Source organism: Microtus pennsylvanicus, chromosome 13 (assembly GCF_037038515.1).
Source record: "Microtus pennsylvanicus isolate mMicPen1 chromosome 13, mMicPen1.hap1, whole genome shotgun sequence".
NCBI lineage: Eukaryota > Metazoa > Chordata > Mammalia > Rodentia > Cricetidae > Microtus > Microtus pennsylvanicus.
Genome location: NC_134591.1, coordinates 48,586,951 through 48,610,228, shown reverse-complemented (window position 1 = coordinate 48,610,228; position 23,278 = coordinate 48,586,951). Strand labels below are relative to the sequence as shown.

General features: G+C 50.8%; 1 protein-coding gene across 1 annotated transcript; it reads right to left on the bottom strand.

Moving 5' to 3' along the window:
- Window positions 1-1,881: 1,881 nt before the first annotated feature.
- Pdzk1ip1 (PDZK1 interacting protein 1) lies at window positions 1,882-7,833 on the bottom strand. The gene is made up of 5 exons (XM_075945316.1): window positions 7,761-7,833; window positions 6,729-6,901; window positions 4,461-4,569; window positions 2,772-2,867; window positions 1,882-2,280 (listed from the first exon to the last, which is right to left on the bottom strand). Exons 2-5 carry the CDS (start codon window positions 6,793-6,795, stop codon window positions 2,208-2,210), a joined length of 345 nt encoding a protein of 114 aa, XP_075801431.1. The 5' UTR covers window positions 6,796-6,901; window positions 7,761-7,833; the 3' UTR covers window positions 1,882-2,207.
- Window positions 7,834-23,278: the final 15,445 nt, after the last annotated feature.

Sequence of the window (23,278 nt, the reverse complement as noted above, 5' to 3'; positions counted from 1 at the left end):
GGTTCCGGCGCCTGGGCACAAGACTTGCAAGCCAATCAGAGACCTCAGTGAAGCTTGGAAGTATGGAGTAATGGAGAGAATCATCTGGAAGCAGAGGAGACGCAAGAAGGACGTGGCGGCGGGCGTCGAGCTCGAGTGGGGGGGGAGGGGGGGCGGAGGGAGGAAGGGCACTATACCAGATACAGAAGATAGAACAAAAACGTCCTAAGAGCCTAAGAAAGGGACAAAGAGAAACTGGACGGTTGCGGAGAGCTCTTACGTAGAAAGCCGAGAACGGGTAGTGGGTAGGGAGGTCCGGTGGTGCGGCCCCGCCCCTGATCACTCGGGACCTCCGCGTCTCCTCCCCGGCAAGGGTGGAGCACTCGCCTCCAGCCCCGCCCCAGGTCCGCAGAGGCCGCCCCTGGGGACCTGTGGTGCGGCCCAGAAGATGGTGGGAGGCCCAGCTGGTGCGTTATCAGCCTCCTCCAGGAGCCGGCCCAAGGCACCGAGCGGCTGACAGTCTGAGATTAGGCCCCGGGAGGGTCATTAAGCTGCGGCCTGGCCCTGGCCCAGCCTCCTTTCCTCCTGATCCAACCAGGCCGGCAGGTGGGAGCTGGAGATAAGGACGGACGGGGGTCTTGGCGGTTCTGGGGTGGGCGCTCGCTCACTCCCAGCCCCGGGGCAGGACCGGAACATGGAGTGGAGGAGGAGGACTGTAGGTCAGTGTCAGCCTAGGCCCTGCAGGGGCAATCACCAAGGCTCGCAGGGCAGGGCAGGGCATCCCCGCAGTTGGGAGGTGGAGATGGGCGACAGGGCTTGCTTCGGCCTCTCCTGGCAACATTTCACAGGTGGTTCTGTCGTGCCAGACTGGGGGCATAAAGGGAACTGACCTGAACCCACCTACACTCCCCACCCTCAACAACTTGAAGGAATAGGTGGCAAGGAACGTGACCATCTGCAAGGGGATCCGATCTGCAGCCAAAAGGCCCCAGCCTGGAGCTGGACCAAAGAAGGGATATTTGTGTCTTAAGGGAGAACTAGCCTCTACCATCCTGTCTCTCCTTCAGTGAGAGGGAAAAAAAAAAGCAGGGCCACCTGGTCCCCTGACTTTGCTTTCTGCTTTAATCAAGGGATAGTTGAAAAGAATAGGTACACTCTAAATTCTCAGAGATGTGTCAGGCTGCATGAGTTGCAGAAACCCGCAGAGGGCAAATGCCCAAAGCATCATCACGGGGGGAGCCATCAGTTCCTTAAAGCTGAAGACCAGAGAGGGAAGGAGACTTGCCCTAGATCACACAGCAAGGCAGAGAGACTGCTCCCCCTTCTCTGCTCAGCTCTACCTCTGTTGCAGTCTGGCTCCTCAACCCCAGAGAGATGGTTTGTGGGTATTCCTTGAGACATTCAGGCAAGCCTTAGACCACAAAGTCATCGCTGTGACCGTGAAGCAAGGCACTGTGAAAAGGTGAGGTTGGTGGCAGAGAAACATCTGGAAACAAGAAGGCTCTGGCCGCCTTCTCCACACACTTCCCCTGGATCTGAAATGAGTCTGTTTTTGGTTACTGCCACAGAAAGAGGGACCAGTGTTGTTCAGTAAGACACACAGGCACAGAGGAGCTGGGCCAGGCGGCACTTGCCTCAGAGCCTCCTGGTCTCTTCTCTTCCAGGATGTTTCCCTGACTCCCATCCCACCCCGGGCTGAGAGCCGAGCCAGGACACGGGTGAGGCTTGGGTTCTGTCTAGTCCATCTCAGCTCCACGGTTTTCTTTCCCATATGCTAGCCCAACATTCTGGAGCCCTGGGGAGGGGAGAGAGCTGGACAGAGTGGGTGGTGTGCTGTAAAGGAAAAATCCAGAAGGTCCAGAGCTTCCTGGGTAATCCATAAATCCAATGGCCATGGGCCCTAGAAGGCAGTGATTGGAAAGAAATGGATGAGGCCATGCTTGGAGCCTGGAAGCTGGGTCTGAGTCTTTGCCCCAGAAGTATAAAAAGTCTTTATTTCGTAGACATCAGGGCCACTTCCATAGTTGCAGGAGGAGGGAGATGAAAAGTGAGGGCTCCTCAGAATTGGGTGGAAGACCCCAGGGCCACAGTGCATCCTGTGCTCAGTTTGGCTGTGACTCACGAAAGCTGAGAGGGGCAGCTTGTTTCGATAGATCCCTGCAGGGCAGTGATGGGGTGAAGTGCCGGCATCGACTCTAGCCTGGGGACTGGGGCCATAGAGGAGCTTGTCACATGGGTGTGCTGCGGACCCTGCCCTCTTCCTCCAGAATGTTCTCGAAGGCATTCTTGTGCTCACTGGACCTGGAAAAGGAGGTAGGGCTTATGGGGTCATTGGATTCCCTTCCCCCATGTCTTTCTCTCTTCACCATCCTACACCAAGGCCTTCTCTCCAGAATTAGCCTCTGGCTCCCAGAGAGGCAGGGGAGCAGAGAGTCCTTCCCCTGAGTGTATCTACACCTGTGTGCCTGCACTGGAGGCTCCTCAGAATCATCCCCACCCAAATGTCATTCTCCTCATCTGTGGTTTCTCCTCCTTGGTGGTTTCCCCACTAAGCCTCCCAAGAGCTCCCTTCCCACAGAGTCTCCCCCGACTCACCCTTCCACTGACTTCCCTTTCCGCATTGAAAACCTTCCCCATAATACCCTTTACCCTTCCCCCTGTCTGAGCCTTCTCCCTGAATCGAACCTTTGTCTCCATGCAGGATACTGTAGCCCTCACAGATCATTCCTCACCTCACCAGCCCTTCCTCTATGCTTCACACGCCTTTCCCATCTGCCCCAGTAGCATCTCACCTAAAACCAGACGCCATTGAAGAGTATCTGCCGTCCATTCCCACCAGGACCCCGTCTGCCTTGCTTCCAACAATCATGCCCATGTTCCCAGGCTCCCTGGAAATGAAGTTTGTCAGTCGCTCATCAATGACTGTCCGCTCTGCCCCATCTAAGAAGAGAGTAACCCCAGCTTTCCTCTGAACCCTGCAGACACCAGCTTTCTAGCTTCCTCCTCCTCCTCAGGCCTCACCTCCTCCTGCCTGATCCACCAGGAAAGTGGGGAAAACAGGTGGTTGTAAGACACTTGTTCTAAGTCTCAGGTCTCTTTCCACTGCCTCCAAACACACGACCTCAGCCCCATCATAAACCCAACAGGACTCAGAGTATATCCCAAACCAGGAGATGTGGTTAGTGGTCTCAGAAGGCAGATACAGGACTAACAGCATTTCTAGCAATAAGCGCCCATCTTTCACCCCTCAGACTGCTTTTGTGAGGGTCCCTTATACCTACTCAGCTTCAGGTATATGTCTTCAGACATCCCACAGGCACATCATACCAGACATGCCCCCACCCCAAGTCAACTCAGTTTGTTCTCAATGTCATCTGCTCAGGGCGGGGGCTTCGAGAGTCATCCCTGTACTCCCCCCTCTAGTGTCCCCTACTGCCTCCCTCTGTCAACTCCCAGCTTCCCTCCCAAGCAGCTCTTAGATTCACCCATCCCTTTCTCAACGGCCTCTGTCCCCTCCAGGTCCAGACTATCCAGCCTCATACTCAGCCTCCTTTTGTCTTTAAACCTGCAGACTGCACATTCTGTGCATTCGCGTGGAACAGCCAGGACTCTCAAGGTCAACTCATCTACTGATCCCAGCTGCATTGCATAAAACGCCCAGTCTAGATCACTGGTGCTGCCAGGTCCTACTGACCTCCTCGGCCTCACACTGGAACTCCCTGTCCGTCTCCACCCCTGAACTCTTTGCACATACTCTGCAGGCCTTGCAGGGCTGAGGCTGGGTCCCTGGCTATCAGGCCACCTCGGTGAGACCTGGGAAAGATCCCCGTAAGGCAGATGTAGCTTTACCCAGAGGGCTCTTGATCTCTATGCATTCATGCCTGGTACCAGTGCCAGGCCCCAAACTGGAACACCACCCCATCTTCTGACTGACTCCTTGTGTGTCAGGTTTTGGGGTAAACGTGCAGTCGGTGAAACCTTGCTAACCAACCCCCTTCCAACCCCAAGCCAGCTAGGCTGTGTCCCGCACTCTGCACTTTCTTTAGGCTGTGTTTGACTTGAATTGCTTATCCAGTCTGTGCGTCTGTGAGGCTCTTTGCATCACATGTGGCTGACCTTCCAAAAGGATGGGGCCTTCTATTTCAGGAGAAGGGTCAGTCTCCCATCCCAACCCCCATAGGTGGGAAAAAAATTGAGACACTGAGGAGAGAAGACATTTCTCCCAAGTTCCTGTGGGGTAGCGGGTGGATGGGGGAATGAGAGAGCCATGAGGTCAACAGACTGTAGGCCTGGGAACCAGACAGGCTGGGAGCTGGTTCTGTCACTAACTCTTCCTGAGAACATGAGGACCAGATAGTTTCCCTTCCTCACAGTGACAAGACTTTAACCAGAGCTCCTGAGGTCATCCCGTACTAGAATAAAAGCAACACCCTGAGCACTGAGGGCTTCCCAGCCCCGGGCCTTCTTCACACAGCACTCACGGCTCTTCCTGGCACCAGAAGTGGTTGACAGCGAAGGCGATTGCAACCAGGACCAGGAACACGGCCACAGCAATAAGGCCCTGCATCCAGGGCTGAAGGTTCCCCAGACCTGAAAAAGGAAATGGAGCTGCAGGGACAGGACAGTCTTGGGACTGTGTCAAAGGCCAACAGCCTCTGTAGGGCCAAGAGGGACATCTGAGTGGCTAGAGTAGATGTAAGTTAGGTCTGTCTACTCTCTTAAGTAGGCGAGGGAAGGAAGGGGGCTTAGAGCCTACTAAAGTCGGAAGGAAACCTAAGCAACCAAATAGGGAACACATGTCAGGGTTTGCTCTGAGGCCCTAACTCCCAGGACCTCCTTCCTGCACACATGCCCCCTTCAGTCACATGCAGGCCCCCGAGGAAGTGCAAGAAAACAGGGACCAAAGGGCAGCTCCAATGACCGGCCTCAGCCCTGTCAGCTGGGAGTGGCCCCTCCTCCTCCCCCGCTGGCCCAGAGCTGCCAGGCTAAGGCTGGCATCCGGCAGATCCAGTTCTTGAGCATAAAGCTTCTTTGGGAAGATTAGGAGGGGTGAGGTCTGCCCTGGGCTGCTCAGCCCTGGGCTCAGATGGGGTGCAGGGTAAGAGAGGTAAGATGGCAGGGGATGGTGGGCTCCAGATTGGAACCTCTTCATCCTCTCCAGCAGCGTGGCCAGGATGCAAAGGTCAGAGAGTAGGTTAAGGTCTAGCCTTGTACCCCTTCTGCTTTTTCACCCGACATCAACCCCAACCCTTAAAGCTTCTCAGAAGCCTCTGCCCTCGGGCCACTAGCAGCCCCAAGGAAGACTATTCTCCTCATTAGACCGAGGACCTCACTCTGAGCCTCAAGAGGAGAGAGGACAACAGGAAGCTTGGGAGAGCTCCTGCCTTCAGACAAGACACCTGTAAGACTTGAGCCATCCTACATTATGAGAAGCTGGGAGTCAAAAGGCTTCAGCTTGCCTCATTCCAATGCCAAAGTCCTTCTTTGAGTCGACTTTGGTATCTTCTGCTGCAGTGAAGACTTGCCTAGTCTTAGTACTGTCTCTGGGGCTGGCAGGTGTTAGGAAAAGGGAGGATCCTGGAACTTTCTGGGTGTAGCCATGGCAACCCTAGGTTAACAATCCCCAGGTAGCAGAAGATGCACAGTACAATTGCTCTGCAAGGGCCATTGTTTTGGGTTGCCCCCATCCCCACCCTTGCCAAGAAACACTGGCTCAGGTCCATCACTTCTTCTGGCCAATGATGCTCTAGCATTGGGAACAACCCTGGGAGGCCCCTTCCCCACTTCCTTCCTTGGTTCTTACAGCTAACTCCTCCCTCACAAGACACCAGGGACCACAGTCCTCTGCTCCTCCTCTTGTGGCTCTAAGGAGCAAGTGGTAGAGTCAAAGATGGAGAGGGGAATGGTCTGGGGCTGACCCATGTAAGTTACTAGACCTCTCTGGTACTTCAGTTTCTCAGAAGGCCTCTGAGACATGGGATTCAGAGGTGACACAAATATGCATGAGCATCTTCGCCAACCCCGAGACAGTGGGTACAAAGCCCTCCCAAACCTCCAACCTGGCAGCAGCTCTGAGAGATGGCAAGGTGAGGTTTACTGAGAATGAATAAAAAGACTAAGACTCAGAGTGGGGCAGTGATTTCCTCAAGGTCACACAGCACAACAGAAAGAGCTTGGTGAAGAGTACACCCATGGTCTGCTCTGGAGAAAGTGAGAAAAAGGGGGCTTGGGTCATCCAAGAGGCAGAGGCCGGCCATCTCAGTGAGTGCAAGGCCAACCTGGTCTACATTATGAGTTCCAGGACAGCTCAGGGTAGAGAGACCCTGCCTCAAAACAAACAACAATAACAACAGAAAAAGGACTTAGGCCAAAGCCAAGGACTCGGGACAGCTCCTGTACCACCACCACCCGTCCTGCCAAGAGCAAGCATTTGAGGGTGCCTTGGGACCACTCCCAGCCTCAAGTTTCTAGCCCCTGCCCTCAGTACCCAGTCATCTCTGGGTCCTGCTGTGAGGTTTGGATCTCAACTCCTGTCCCTCGCCTAACCACCAGAGCCAACATGTTCCCTGTTCTCCCACTTCACACTGGAGAAAAACAAATCTCAGAGCCTAAGTCAGAGGAGTGTGTCTGGCCCAGTCCCCCTCCAAAACACTACGGTATTGCAGGTCACCACCCCGTCCCACCCAGGTCACTGTTTTCCCAACCAGCCCTCTCTTCCCTGCAGCCCAGGTGATCCTGGCCTGTGCTACCTTGTTGACAGCTGGCAGGTGCCACTGCGGAGAGCAGGCCCAGTATGAGCAGGCTGAGGGCCAACATGGCTGCAAGCAGCTGTAGGGCCTTGGTCCACTGCTGGTGTTTGGACTCCCGGAGCTGCTGGAGGTCTGGGGTGTTCCTATGAGATCGGCTGGGGAGCAGTCAGGCTCTGAAGGAGAGGCACGGGATTGGGTTAGGCAGAAAGGGAGGGAGGGCGGGGAAGAAGAACTGGCAGGCTGGTGAAGAGAGACTGCCCTTCCTCCTATGGAAATGCGCTGCCAGGCCTGGCTGATGCCCAGCCCAACAAATTGGCACTTAAGGTACCCCGTCAAAAGCCAGTTAAGGAGATGGGCCTGTGAATCGGGGAAGTAAAGGGGAAGTCGCAGCCCCCTCCAAGACCCACACTACGTCAGAAATCGCCCTCAGCTCACCTTTCCTGGCAGTGGGGCTCTCTGGGAAAGGCGTGACACATTTTCAGTCTGGACTTGAATGGGCTCAGTGAGTGGGTGGGGCTTTTTGGAGGACTGACAGTGAGATTAAGACACTTGCTGACTGGCTCAAGGAGTCAGAGGAAAAGCACCTTCGTGGCCAAAACCCTCAGGGAAGGCTCACCTGCCCGCTTTCTCCAGAGCTGTCTTACATTCACCTGTTCTGACCCACCACGCCAGACACTGGGTCCCACCCCTGAGATACAACCTCACTTCACAATCCCCAACCCTGACCAATCCTGTTGTTCCCCCACGCCTTTCTCATAGCCGGGTTCCACATTTCCAGTCCCCGGTAACCTGGCAGGAACCAGACAAGATTTGACTTGGTCAGAAGCCTCAACGCTTCAGATCCACCTCCATTCATCAGAGGAGGTTGTGCAGAACAGGCCCAGACTATAACCAGGAGTAGCCACAAGGTAGTTCTTCTGTCCTCAGACATAGACGCCGCAAGCCAGGCCCAGCAGAAGCCCACCCCCTACTCCACAAGACACATAGCATCCACCTGACCTTCCAGACACTAAGAATGACCCAAGTACCTACTGAAGTCTGGGGCTGAAGGTCATTGTGGGCCTCATTGCCCCAGCCACCCCAGAATACAGGAGTTGAGATGCTAGAGCAGGCTAGACCCACTTCCTAAGGAAGGGAGGGGAAAGGATTTCTTGGCAGTCCCTGTTGCTTGCACTGGTTCCTGAAAGGTCACTGCAAGCAGGTCTTCCCTGTGGTCACTTGGGTAACAGATCTTCTGCTGTCTTGGCTCCAGGGAGGTACTCAGGTACCTTTGAGAAACCCTAGGGCACAGTCACATGTCCATCTGTCCTTGAGTACAGAGCGTGGAGCCTGTGATCCAGGACCCACACAAGTCTACCATCCTGGCTTGATCGGGTTCAGAAAGGATGAGTTTGGAAATAAGATGGCTAAGAACAGGTGGCTGTGACATTAAACACCGGCAAAGGCACTGTGGATGGTACGGAGCCTGAACTCGGAGGACTTCTGCAGAACTGCTTGTCCTGAGTCACATTTGCCAGCAGGTCCTAGTTCCTGTTCAAAGAGAAAAGAAAAAAATCAAAGGAAAGGAAAGAAAGAAGGAAGGAAATGCTGGCAGATCAAGAGAGGCCCAGAAACCAGGTGGTGGTAGTGCATGCCTGTAATCCCAGCACTTGGGAGGCAGAGGCAGATGGATATCTGTGAGTTTGAGGTCAGCCTGGTCTAAAAGAGTTAGTTCCAGAACAGGCTCCAAAGCAGCAGAGAAACCCTGTCTCAGGAAGAAGAAAAGAGAGACAGAAAGAAGGCCCAGAGACAGGGTCGGAGACCTGAGCCTGCTTCCTCTGAGTGTCTGCCTACTTTCATGCATGTGAGCCTGTGACCGTGTAACAGTGGGTTCTTCTCCAAGGGGCCATAGGGGAACTCTTCATGGGCTTGAGCGATACCATCCGTACATGTGTAACCTGTTTTTAACATGGCCTGAGGATTTCAGGAGCACTGAGGAGGAGGCATGACAGGCGTTAATGAACAACCAGGGAACCGCTGGTTGGAATGAAAGGAATGGGGCGGAATTTAACAAATATCCACCAGGCCTTCCTCAGTGGTTTAAAGCAGGGGGCAGGGGACCAAGGTCAAATCCTCATCTGAGAAAATGAAAAGGTTATCACAGACGGGAGAGGCAGATTTAGGGATGCAGGTCCTGTCACCACTGACTGAGCTGCTTTGGATGGGGCTTTGAACAGGGCTTGGGAGGTGGAAAAACCAGGGAGGGTGTGGGCACGTGACTAGCTGGAGAGGAGAGTGAGTGAGTGACTCTCAGGTTAAGTTTCTGAATTGGGCAACTGAGTGGGTGGCAGTGTCTCAAGGTGGGACACGTGACTTCCCCAGGATGCAGTGTGTGTGTGTGTGTGTGTGTGTGTGTGTGTGTGTGTGTGTTGAACTGGGAGATCAAACACAGGTGTTTCAAAGAAAAAGGGGGCAAAATGAAGCAGGAAAGTGAAATCCCGAAATAGAGGGATACTCCAGCAGCCGAGGGCAGAGAGATCCAAAAAGAGGTGTGCAGAGAGGTTTCTGTGGTGGTACCCACTCACTAGCTTATACCCTCAGGGAATACCCCAGCCTCTGGTACCAGCATGGGAGACCCAGTCTCTTTCCCTAAGCACCCCCAACTTCCCTGAAACCCCAGCAGGAAGCAGAGACTCCCAGAACTATACTTTGGGCACAGTAAGGGATGATGGGTAGAAAGGACATCAGGTGACCAAGGGAAGGAAACAGCTCCCAGGTCAAAGTCCCAGGCTTTAAAGCAAAAACAAGTTGTTCCGGAAAGCGGGTGGAGGGATGGGGGTGGAGGGGACTCTTGGCTTTAAGGCTAGGTCCCTGATCCCTGGAAGTTCTCACTCAGGGAAAGGCTTGTCTCCCTAGGCTTATGAACAACATCCCTGTTTCCAAGGTAACAAAGGGGTTCCTGGTTGTCTGGCTGAATCTCAAAGTTTGGGTGGGTCTCAGCAGCTCTTACGGCTCGACCCTGGATCCTCACCTCGGGCAGCTGTTCCATCCCGCACTCGGTTCCCCCCTCCTGTTTTTTGCCCAGCTCTCATCTGTAATCATCTGGCCCCTAGATGAACCTTCCACAATCTAGAACTGGCTTATCCTCAAGAGCGCTAGTTTCCCACATCCCTCCCTCCTTTCTGTCCTCCCTCCAACATCTTTCCTGCCATTCTACCTACTGCCAGGAGGTGGCACTGTGTGGCTCCAATCCCAGGCTGTGGTACTGGCCGCACAGTTCACAATGGAAGATTAAAGAGCTTCCCTCTCTCTAGCCGCCCGACTCCCACCCTTTTTCAAGGGTGGAATACAGGAAGGGAAAATGAACACTGACATATAACCAGTCAGTGGAGATGGAGGCGTAGCATGTGTACCTAGAGTTCTGATGTAAGAGAAAGTGACTGAATCATCAAGGAAGGCTTCCTGCTGGTGATGCTCTGGCGTGGGGCGGTGTCAGACAACGCAGAAAGATATGATGGGGACGGCCATACACATAGAGTTCAGACTGAGAAAAAGCCGGGTGACACATTCAAGAACGGTGTTTGAGTTCGTTCGTTTTTGTTGCTGTTTTCCCCCTGTGGTACTAAGAATTGAATCGAGGGCCTAGTCCATGCTAAGTAAGCACTGTGCTACATCCCCAGCCCTCGAGGTGGACGGATGTTCAGCATACAAAGGTAAAAGTCCTCTTCACTCATCCTTGTGATATCCTTCCTGTTAATCTTTGCTGAAAGCCTGAAAATTCCTGGAGACTGTCACATTTTGGCCTCTCCTGGTCCATAAAATAATGTTCAAACTTCTGCCCAGGTGTCTGCCTGAGGGGCAGGGCAGTCAACCCTCCTCTTCATCCTCGCCTGGCCCAGGGTCTCCTGTCCCCTGACCTGATCCACACAGTACATAGCCCTCTGCCTGGAGTGCTCTCTTCAAGTCCCTCCTAGCAAAGTGGCCTCCGAAGTCTTGCTTTAGAGGTCGCTTTCTCCAGGAAGACTTCTTTGACGTCCGTCCCCTCACCTCACCTTCCCCGGAGTCTTCTCTACTCCTCTGTTCATGGCTATTCTCACAAACTGAAATGCCATATGGTTGACGTGTTTGTCACCTGTCGCTTGCAAGGACAGAGATCTCTCTCTCTCTCTCTCTCTCTCTCTCTCTCTCACACACACACACACACACACACACACACACACACACTTTTATTTTTTACCTCCAGCACACAGCATGAGCACAATGCCTACACCACATACTCACATACATTTTATGATATTAAATCAGAATATACAGTGCCTGGTCTGACAGGGTGAAGGTAAGGAAGTGAGTGGAGGGATAGCGTGACTAGCTACAGGTGGGGCCTTTGTCTTCCGCTACTGCTAGCTCTAGGACAGTGGCCCCAGAATCTCTGTGGATAAGTGAGGGCATTTGGAGCTGTCCAGCCCTAAGGAGAGAATGTTTCCGAGGGAACTGAACTATCCCTATAGAAGTACCAAGGAAGGCAAAAGACCATGTCACCCACAGTCACCCATGAGGGTGTCTGCGGAGGGCTAAGCTAGACTGGTTGGGGAATGGAGGCTCCTCTCCACTGCCTGCTGTTAACACTCCCTAAGGCTTGTGAACTTGGGCAGGGGGTACCACATCTGGCTTTTCACTGACCTGTAAATGTTGCAAGTTTCTTCCATTCGAAATAAAGACTGCAAACCACAGTCCTCAGATGCTGTCCTATCACGCCCAGCTGCTGTGGGTATTTGACGTATTTATTATTTGTGTGTATCAGTAGGTAACCATAGTAGTCACTGAAGCTTCCACAAATCCGGTCAAATGCATTTTTAAAGGTACACTTAAATTACTGTATCACAAACGTACCTTTAACATTTTGATAACTCTGTTCCAATACACTTTGCTTGCTGTTCACTGATGTACATTTTATTAGATGCTTCTGAAAACATTTCATGGAGAAAGGGACCACAGGGAGCTAGCAAGATGGTTCCTTGGGCGCTGTACTTGCTGTCCAAGCCTGACGACCTGGGTTCCATGCCTGAAACCCATATAAAGGTAGGAGAGAATCATCTCCACAAAGTTGGCCTTTGACCTCCATATGTGCACTATGGTTTGCTCACCTCCAAATACACACCATGCACATGCACCCCCCCACGCACACAAACAATAATAAATAATAATACGTAGATGAAAGAAGCTGTAGGCTTTCTTGAACCATGGCACAAAAGAGTTAAGGAGTCCTGACTCTTTGGTGAATCTGCGCCAGGTCTATTCGAGGCCATGCCATGTGATCTCAAGATCAGACTTGGAGAAAGGCTGGTGACTCTCTGGACAGAGGTCATCTGGTACCCAGAGGGAGCTATGATCCGGGCAGACAAGTACTTGGCCTCACAGGTGATCCCAAAGCTAGGAACTGAAAGAAGCAAAGGGTACAAAGCCCAGAACATGTAGAGCCAAGGCATGCACTGGCGGCTGCTTCTGAGTCCTAGGAGACCCCAGTGGGCCAGGGAGATTTATGGTGAGGACCCCCCAGAAGAGAAGATCAATCACATCCTCCTATTGCCTCCTCACCCAGCCCAGAAAGTAAGGAGGGGGCCAGACCAGGATCCTCCTGCCAGCAGAAGGCCCAGGGCCAAATCTTTCCCAATGGCTTCTGCACAGTTCTGCTGCCCATCAGGGCTCCAGGCCAGCAGGGAACCAAACTGGGAAACAAGCTTCTAGAATTAGCCTCTCCTGACCTGCAGGCTCACCCTGAATGATGCCATCTTGCTCCTAGTTTTTCAGCTGAGGAAAATATGACCCTGAAAGATTCCAAGTGAGTGCCACATAGTTGATTAGGAGTGATAGGACCAATCCTGGGCAGTTCTTTATACAGCCCAGGGCTCAGCGCCTCTCCCCAGCCCTGACTTATTGATCACTTTGCCCAATTTCACCCCAGTATGCTTTCATGTATTCATTCACTCCATGTTTGATGCCAGCTAGAGGACCGGAAATACCATCATGAGCAAGCAGAGCTTAATATGTGTAGCTATGAAACTGTATCACACCAGCTGGGCATGGCACTGTCTGCTATAGTCCAGCACATGGAACACTGAGGCAGGAGGATCATTACAAGTTCAGGCTACATAGTGAATTCTATGTCTGTTTGAACTACACAGTGAACTACCTTATTCCAAAAAAGAGGGGGCAGCTGGAGAGATTGCTCAGGGGTCAAAAGTGTGTACTACTTTTGAAAAGACCTAAGTTTAGTTCCTAGCATCCATATCAGGTGGCTCCCAACCACCTGTCACTCTAGCCCCAGGAGACCTGACACAGCCGCTGCAGGCACCTGTACTCACATGCACCACACACACACACACACACACACACACACACACACACTTGAAATTAAAATCAATCTTTTATTAAAGGTTACAGTCTTACTAAATGTCTCGAAGCAGGTGTTTGGGCACTGTATCCCATCTAATATAGAAGATCAGGAAAAGATAACAGGATGTGTAACATTCATTCAACAAGTGTTTATCCAGGGCCTCCTATGGCAGCATTCAATATAACGAGTCAAACATTTTTTTCTGCACCTTTGGAGTTGATGCTTTGTAGGCTCTGCCAGGAAGCAAGCACACAAAGTCCGACGGAGCTGAGGTTTGGCTATGAAGCATCTGCCCATGGGCCCCTGTGTTGCCAACCAGTGGACTTTGGGGAGAGTTTGATCCTGAGGTCTCAGATAATGAGTGGATTGATTGATTGATCCCTCCATGGTCTCAGAGTAACATTTCAGGAGGGAGAAGGACGTGCGACCTGTTTGGATGAAGGAGGTCTCTGGGAGCACACCTACAAAGAAATAGTCATTTTGTCTCTTGCTCCTCCCTCTTTATCCCTATATATCCCATGTCCTCCCTCCATCTCCCTCTCTCTCTCCCTCTCTCTCTCTCTTCTCTTTTTCTCCCCCCCCCCTCTCTCTCACACACACACACACACATACATATAAAATCATCAAAGATTCTAAGTATTAACTTTAAGGATAGTTTGAATTTTCTAAAGATACTAGGAAACTGAGGAGGAGTATCTTGAAAACAAAAACAAAGGAGAGAGGGAGGGAAGGAAGTCAGGGAGGCCGGAAGGAAGGGGGCCTATAAGGCTTGTAGATGACATTGCAATAGTGTTGAAGGGCTATAGAGGGCCTGGAGAAGATGGCTCAGTGGCTAAGAGTGCTGGTTTCTCTTTAAAACCATCTCGGTTCAATTCCCAGAACACATCTTTAACTCCTGTACCAGGGGATTCAACACCTTCTATCCTCCACAGGCATTGACCACGCATCCCACATACAGACATACAGGCTAAACACACACACACACACACACACACACACACACACACACACACACATAAAATAAAAATAAATAGCCAGGTGGTGATGGTGATGCACACCTTTCATCCCAGCACTCAGGAGGCAGAGGCAGGTGGATCTCTGGGATCTCTGTGAGTTCAAGGCCAGCCTGGTCTACAAGAGCTAGTTCCAGGACAGCAGGGCTGTTACACAGAGAACCCTGTCTTGAAAAATTCAAAAATAAATAAATATAAAAATAAATATTTTTAATGGGTTTGAGAGCTTGAGTTCTGAAATGTGGCCAATGCAAACTGAAACCCCAACTTGGCTTTTCTCTGGTGGTGACAACAGCAAGGCCCTAACATCTTGAGTGAGTTTATCCATCTGTACAAAGGGATAGTATCAGCTGCTTCCCCTTGAGCTTGTAGAGAGACTGGGAGGAGATTAATGAAAAGCACCTGACTGGTGCCAGTAGGCGCAGGAGTGATGGCTACTGATGAGCATGCTTGTCCGCTGTGTCATAGCCCACCCAGAAGTGATGCCTCCAAGCCTGGACCACTCTCCCAACTGGCATCTCAGAAGTAAGATGTCACCTGGTGGTGTGTGCCTTTAATCCCAGGGAGTCTTTGTGAGTTTGAGGCCAGCCTGGGCTATTTGGTGAGCTACATGGTGAGACCTAGCTCAAAAGAAAGAGTAAGATGTCCAAATTGAGCTCCTGAGCTCAAACCACTGAACATTTCCCCTCCACAGGTTCCCCTTGACATATGGCATCCCACCCTCCCTGTGGTTGCCTTTGACTTTCTCTCTGACACTCTCCACACCCAGCTGCCAGTAAATCCTCTTGACTCTTTCTAAACAATCTATCCTGAGCCCCGTCCCCTCCCTTTCCAGGTTTACTTCAAGTTCCCTGTTGTAAGCTGTGGCTTCCCATGGCCTGGTCTCCTCACTCCTGCCTATGTTCCCTGTCTGTTCTCAGCGTGTCAGACAGAAATTCAAGCTAAACCTTAATTTGTGAGCTAGTCAAAACACAAAAGCCCTAGCCATCAGGATGGCCTAGCTTCTCTACGTGATGTCTCTAACCTGTCCCCTGCTCCCTCTTCCCTTACTCCAGCCGCACCTGCCCCCTGCTGGCCCTGGCCACAGCAGGCCCACTTGGACCTCAGGGCCTTCGTACTCCCTGTGCTCTCCCTGTGATAGCTACTCTCTCCCAGTCATCTTCACAGCTTTCTCCTCATCTCCCTTGGGTCTTGACTCTAAGATCACCTAACCCCTGAGGCTTTCCAGTTCAGACCTTTGAATCCCTGCAAATTCAGCTCTATAAACCACCTATTTCCTTTTCTAGTTTTATTTTGCTCTTTGGCATTATCCCCCTGGAATCCACCATTTATTTAATTTATCTCCTGTTCTCCATCTTTTTTTTCTATCAGGAAAATTCCATGTTCACTGTTCTATTTCTGGCCTGGCGTGTGGGAGGTACTGGGCAATAGGAGCCATCTTTTAAAAGTGGCAGCTCAAGGGTGATATTGGAGCAGTGAGCCTGGAGCCCTTCCACTCATACCAGACTGTGCTTATCTCTCTCCCAGTCTCTAGACAAATCACAGAGAGGGGCACAGGTATGAGCGCAAACACCAGACTCTATCCTGATGAGATGGAGCTAGGGAAAAGCCAACAAAGGGAATACCTTTGTGCAGGGACTTTTCATCTTCTCTATGGCATGGGCCTCTTGAGCAGTGTGGTGCAGTCTATGTAGTCTTTTAAAATGAATGTCTTAAATACATAAAATAAAAAAACAGAATTATCATAAAAACCAATGAAACAAAAATACAACTTAAGGTATGTTAAAAATATTATATTATGGTAGCTGGACATAGTAGCACACACCTACAGTCCCAGCACCTAGAAAGCCAAGCAGGAGGGTTACAAGTTTGAGCCTAGCCTAAACTCTCTCTCTCTCTCTCTCTCTCTCTTTCTCTCTCTCTCATAATAATAAAAGTGATTAGTGATAATTATGATTATTAGTGATAATGATAATAATGATAGTGATATTGATAATAATAATTGCCATAAGTTTAAGGTGAGAATGACCATAGATAACATATCAATGTGATCTACCACAACTGGAGAATGATTCCATTGGTGACAAGAAGTCCCAGATGCTGGTGGTTCTACTATGATGCTCTCTCGCGCTCTCTCTCTCTCTCTCTCTCTCTCTCTCTCTCTCTCTCTCCTCTCTATCCACCCTCTCTCTCAGATGGAAAGTCGTCTCAGTCAAAGCCATTAAAAATAAGATGTAATATTTTTCCCCTTCGTGTCCATGTTCTTTCTGAATTCCCTCCAACATCTTGGGTATCTATGGGCCCAGGTTTGAGGGGGCTGCTTTGAAAATAATCAAACCATTCACGCCTTTGCATCAGTCACACATCCCTAAAACACTGGTCTATTGTGCACTCTGCTTGGAGATTGGTGAGAGTTTTCACATGCGACGAGACTACTACTCTGTGCAGGGAAGTCCCTGCCCCTGGAGATCTGAGCCCCAGTAGCCCACCAACAGTGGGGAAAGGAGGCAGGACATACTTAGCCACCCAGGATATAGCTTAAAAGATGCTGGGAGTTCGGGAAGAAGCAAGGGGGAGGGAGGACAGATCATCAGAGACACTCTAACCAGAGCCTACCATTGTTGCTGGTGATAGGGTATTATCTTGAGTACAGCAAACGTGTAGCCTGGAAAGAAAAAAAGAAAAAAAAAACAGAGGGGAGAGCAGGGAGCAGTGTTTCTCTAGGCCACTGCCTGGAAAGTGCAGGGACTCCCCAGGACCTGTTTGTTTCTCTTCCTCCCCCACCTCTGTCCACACTCCAGAGCTCTGAGTGCCATCAATGTGAGTGATGGCGGCTAATCGTGTGTACTTGGGTCTGTGGAGGGCCCCTTGTCTCTCTCTGAGGACTCTCCAGCAAAGACAAGAGCAGGACAAAGGCTCCCCTCCCCCTGGCCCGGGACTGCCCTCATTAGCATCATGGGAGCCTGCCAGCAGGCAAGCTCATGCTTCCAGCAGCTCAGCGCAGCCAGGCAACTGGACAGGCCAGCGCCTTTGGCACAGCCCCAACCCGGCAGATGTGGACCCTGAAGGGCCTACAGCCAACCCGAATACCCCCACCCAAATACCCAAAAAATGGCAAGGCAAGCAGCCATTGCCTTGTCCTGCCTGCTGTCTGCCTGCACAGGATCTCTGTTTGCATTGTCACACCCGCAGCCAACGCCAAGAGAGGGGGAGAAGCATAGAGTCCCCAAAAGGAGACACCTGTCTCCAGGAGCTAAACACCGGAGACTGTAACGTTACCTCTGTCTAGACTTGCGGGGCACAATCGCAGCAGCACGACTAGGCAGTCTTAATGTTGAGACCGCAGCTTTAGGGCAGTGGCAGACAATAGAACGGACTGCTAGCGCGCCAGCCATGCAAGTACCCCGCAGTTCTCAGCGTGGTAAGGCAGGTAACCACCGCAGAGCTACAAAGTCCCAGACGGGGGTCCTCAGAGATATTGGCTGGGGGCTTGGGGATGGGAGTGCCTGTAGCTATCTGGATCCCACCTATTCAGGGGTAACAGAGTGGGGGGGGGGGAGTGATGGGCAAGCCTGATAGCCCATTGAATGCGTGGCGCCCAGGGAATTGCTAGAGAGAGGGGCGGGAGCGCTGAGAAACAAGCCTGCCTTAGCCTGTGTGGGAACAGTAAGAGGGCAGAAGGCCCAGCCCCCTGAGATTCCCCCGGAGCCTGGGACCCAGGAACACCGAAGGTCCCAGGCTGCAGCTGGGTGAGCCATGAGCTGGGAAGGGCTGAGGGCCCTGAGCTGCCAGAGCTCAGCTGGCCAGGTTGTCACAGGCATTGGGTGGGAAAAGGTTTTCTAGCCTGGTCCCATAGCTCTCCATAGATCTCAGAAGGGCAAGGGTCTTGGAAGACTTTGTCACAGGGTGGCAAAGGGGTGGGCAGGGGTAGTTGAAATCATTGTCAGACTACCATCTGCATAATGGAAATTAATGAGGACACAGGGGGTCTCCCCCAAATCTGGGAACTCATGAAATACCCTGCACGTGCATCTCCCAATTATATGGGTCTACCCTCTGACTTCCCCTCAGAGGACTCTGTGGTAATCATAGCACCATCCAGGGCTGATTTGCTGTGGGATGAGAGACTGGCTCTGAGCAGCTTCTCTCAGACACATTTGACCTCTGTGACCTCTGTAAAATGGAAGCACATTTCCCTGTCCTGAATCCTTGAGAGGACATGCAGCCTTCTGAGCATGCTCCTTCTGAGAGGAACTTCTATCCTCTTTCTGATCTTCTCAGCCTTGGGGTCTGTGCCAAAACCTGCTCTTCCCAGGCAGCTCACTCTGCCCCGTCAGCACCTTGGTGTAACTGTCCCATGGGGACAGACATGTCTACAGAATAGACAGCGCTGGGGAGCGTGTTAGAATCCAGAAAGAGCAGTTTGATCCTACCTAGCTTTGAACAACAACCAACATGGCACGATCCATAACCCTAAGGGTGTAATAAGGACACTCATACCTTGGCAGGAACCAACAGTTCCCTAATTGAAATTAAGGTCTACTTAACAAGCAGAAACCTATGCCTGGTACTAGAACCCCAGCCGACTACTCAGGGCTAGTGAAGTCACAGACCTTGGGGGAGAGCCTACACCTGCTACTTCACTGAACAAAGAAACCCAAACCACCTTCTAAATATTTATCCCTTTACCCACTGGTAAGTGTAGTTCTCACCCTTCATCAAGGAAAATTCTCTTTGCAACAGACAGAGACCACTACAGAAAACCACAATTGATCAAAATGCAGAGTTGTGGAGCTGAGTCCCAAATGACACATCTACAACACCATTCCTGCACCGAAGGCTCAGGGATCACTGCAGAAGAAGGGGGGAAAAAAGGGGAAAAAAAACCTGACAAAGCCAAGAAGCTGGGTCTGAGATTGTGTCTCCTAGAAAGGTCAGAGAAGCTGAATCCATGAAATCTCAACAGTGTGGCTGCTTAACAAGACCTAAACAAGTCCACCACCAATCAACATGCTAAGATGGCCGGAGGAAAGCTCAAAGGGCCTCAACCCTAGACAGGGAACTAAAGGGCAACTCAAGGATGCTGAGAGCAAGACTCTTTCCCAGGAATTAGCACACCCGCTGACATCCAATACCAAAAGACCAGCCCTGAAAACATGCATACAAATAACATTACATGACCTGAGCAGGTGATATTCATATATTTAGAAATGTGTGTGTGTGTATGATAACACATATATGTTGAATAACAACTGAAAAGAGGCCTTGATTTTGAAAAAGAACAAAGGAGGGAGTGCAAGGGAGGAGTTGGAGGGAGGAGAAGGAAGGGAAGAATGATGTAGCTATATTATACTCTCAGAAAAAGTTTAAAAATTCTAATGAAAAAATCTCCTTGGAGGTTTGTTCCAGAGGATTCTAGGCTCTAGTTCTAAGTTCCAAGTTCCAGGATTCTGCAATCATATCCTTCTCACAGTCACACCCAGGACTCCATGACAACAGAAAGCTCACTTCAGCCATATGTCCAGCAGGCCATCATGTATTTGCTAAGGATGCCGTGGCTCTCTGACTCCTTACCTGTGTCCATGCCTGCAGCTGACCCCCACTGTGGTTACCTACAAAGTCCCCAAAGCCTGTTCTGACCACCCTCTGATCTGCTCACAACCCTCACTATGGCTCCCATTACTCTCAGGGAACCTCAGATTTCTGGTGACCAGACCACAAGGCTTCTCCGGCCCAACACTTAAAACATATATACCCCACCAACCAAGGCCACAATCTCCAAAGCACATCACATCTTCCCAGTACTGTGTCTTTATTCATACCTGCCACCCAACTTCCATTCCTCTCTGTACCCTTGATAAAACCCTACTTATCTCTCCAGAGCTAGCATTCTCTGAGAAACTTCCCATGACCACGAAGTGAGCCCACTCTTCTCCTGGTTGGCCTCTAAGAGAGTCCTTAATGCATGGCCTCAACTACCCGAATGATCTGTGTCCCCAGCATGGCCTGGTTCAGCAGAGGAGACAATAAGTGATCAGTAACCCAATGGATGAGGGTCTAAAGCTTTACTGGTCAAAAACCAACATCTGTACATGGTTTTCTACAATTAATTCAAATTAAACACCATTGTTTACAATGTATAATTGTAAACAAACTCGGTTCCTTGGTATGTCAGTCATCCTTCAAATGCTGAAAAGATACATGTGTTTAATAGCTGTTGTTTTGGACAGGGCAGGTCTGAAAGTTTTCCATCAGCTTTGGAAGTCCTAAGGACAGCCCTGGCCTGAAGAGGTGGTCACTCAATGGACCTAGTGTTGAGTTCCAGCTCAGCCCACCTCCATGACCCTTGTTGTGATGGCTATTCTTGGTTGTCAATTTGACTATATTTGTAATGAACTATAATCCAGTAACAGAGGGCAAACCTGTGACCTGGGTCATTGAGGATGGGAGACACCATGCCTTTGATATGGTTCTTGAGGTTGGAAGACACAGGCTTTTGATCCAGATCTTGAAGGATCTTTAATCTGGGTCACACCTTCTTCTGGAAACCTATAAAGGACAATGGAAGAAGGAAAGCTTCCTGATTGCTTGTCCTGCCTTTCCAGCACACCCGTTCTTCCCCTGACATTGGAGCCCACTTCTTCAGGATCCCAGCACACACAGAAGATCAGCTGAGAGACCCAGTCTCATGGGACTGAGAAACTACTAGATTCACAGCCAGCCATTGTTGGATTGGTTAGACTGCAGCCTGTAAGTCATTCCAGAGAGATGAGAGAGAGAGAGATGCACTCCACAAATTCTGTGACTCTAGAGAACCCTGATTAAGATACTTGTTTCTCTGAATTTCATTTTCCATTTTTGCAGCCTGGCCCAAACACTATACAAGGCCATGCCAAGCCAGCATTTGACAGGACTTTTTGATTGATTCTACCACCCTTTGCACTGAATCATACGCGCGTGGACTTGGGAAGCCAGCCATTGGACAGATGGAACCCTGCTCAGCGACCCACCTACCTACCCTTAGACTCCAGCAGCTGCAGGGCAGGAAATAACCAGCATCTAAAGCTTGACCAGCAAGCCTCTCCAGAAGACAGGCCCTGACGAAGGTGTGGTCAAGGCTGTCTCTCCATAGGCAAACAGTCCTGAACACACAAGTTCATCCCCACTGGTCTCAGATAGAGGGGAAAAGGAGCTACAGAGGCGGGTTGACAGAGCAGGGGGCGACTAGAGAGAGGAGAGTCAGAACCCCTCTCCTTCCCCGCTATCAGCACAGCAGTCCTCCCCCACTTCCTCTCTTCGAACTGATCACATCCTGTTATTGTGTGGAGAGAAAAGACCAGGAGCTGGGGAGGGGCAGAGCTCAGACCAGACCAAGCGCTCAAGGAGAGAGCGAGGAGGGTGAAAGGCACCTCACATCCCACTGAAGTGAGTAACCCCAGGAGCACACCTCACCCTAGGTAGCTTGGGCAAGAGCACTGGACCCAGGAGAATGCCCACATTCCTGGACCAGCCTGCTCTAATACCCAGGACAGAGGTGGAACTCCCTCCCAGATACCTTCCAACCTTCGCTAGCCCAGGGTCCCTGTTATCAAAGTTAGGCTGCCCGTACTGCTCAGCCCCTCCCATAGCACTTGCCTCTGGGGTTCTTCCCTACTCCCACCTTACCTCCACTCAGCCCCTGAACTGAAGTGGGTGGTCCTCGCTGACTACCCAGCCTTACCTGGCAAGGGACAGGCCCACTAAAAGTCCTGCTGCTGAGGAGTAGTTAACATTGCTGTACACACATACCCTTCCCCTCTTCTCTTCTGCTAGGACAGCCCCATCCTAGTCCCATTTCCAGAAAAAAATGTTTTCTATACATCTTTCTATATAATCTTTCTTAATAAGACACAGACACTTTACATATATTATTTCGGAGTCTCATGACAGTCCTGGGAGATGAGCACTAACACCCCTATTTAACAGACAAACCAAACCTCAGGGTGATAAAGTGACTCACTCGAGAACCTCTCCTTGCGTGACTCCTCAGTTGTACTGAACATGGCTGGCTACTTCCTCCACCCCAAATACCATTCTTTCTTCCCTACCCTCTTCCTTTCTTTCCTTTCATGGCAGTCTCTTCAATCTGTCGCTCAAGTCTGCGAGTCTAAGATCTACTTTTTCTCCCCACCCCAAGGTTAAACCTCTCACTGTTCTTGCCCTGGGCCAGGGAAAGACATATCTGAGGGGCTTCCAGATAGACTGGGTCAGATCCTGACACTCGGCCGAATCCTACCCTCTCCCTCTAGGAGATGGATAGAAGCCAAGAAGGCAACAGCTGCCTGAGGAGACTAGAGACAAACAGGGTGGGAATTAACTGTGAAACCATTGAATACCTGTTGGGGACAATCTGAGCTAGTGTCCACGTCTCTAGATTTGGGGATAAGTACTGAGGTCCAAAGAGGAAGAAAGAAAAAGACTTTTCAGAGTCTCTTAGCCCACGTAACAGGTGGAGAGACACGATCCTGTCTTAGGATAACACTGTCCCTGAAAGAAAAACATGGCATGCTGGGCCTTCCCAAACTATCCCTGTTTGTTCCTTACCTCTCCTTTTGCTTTGGTTTTTGAGACTGTCTCATGTAGCCCAGGCTGGCCTGAAACTCACTGTGGGTTAGTTAGTACTAATCACTTTCTAACTGTTGAACTATAGTTGTGTGTGTTTGTACATTCATTGTCTCCCTTCTAGAATGTAAGCTGCAGTGGCCAGCATCCGTGTTTGTTTTGTTCAGTGCTGAACCCTCACCTACAGAACAGTATCCGCTCAGAGCAATTGCTTATTAAAAGAGAAAACAGAAGCTACACTTAGTTGGAGATGTCCACCCTATAAACTTCCAAAGGGTCAATCGTTTGTGTGCAATGGCCTCCCTAAGAACCACAATCTCAGTCTCAAATTCCATTCATGAAACCTCAGCACCTACATGGCCACTCAGAACTGTCTGTAACTCCAATTCCAGGGCATTCACGCCCTCTTTTGGCCACTGTGAGCACTGCACACATCTGATGTGTTATATATGTTACATATATGTCTGAGTCATCAGGAAACCTGAGGACACCAGTGGTGGGTAATGTTTTCCTTTGTCTGTCCTAAGCCCTTGCTGGGAACAATGGCCCCAACGAGGGAAACT

Coding starts and splice junctions, on each gene's coding strand:
- Pdzk1ip1 (XM_075945316.1), bottom strand. CDS start 6,795: ATGTTGGCCCTCAGCCTGCTCATACTGGGCCTGCTCTCCGCAGTGGCA. Junction 2,868..4,460: donor TTCTGGTGCCAGGAAGAGCC/GTGAGTGCTGTG, acceptor CTTCATTTCCAG/GGAGCCTGGGAACATGGGCA. Junction 2,281..2,771: donor TCAATGGCGTCTGGTTTTAG/GTGAGATGCTAC, acceptor CTCCTTTTCCAG/GTCCAGTGAGCACAAGAATG.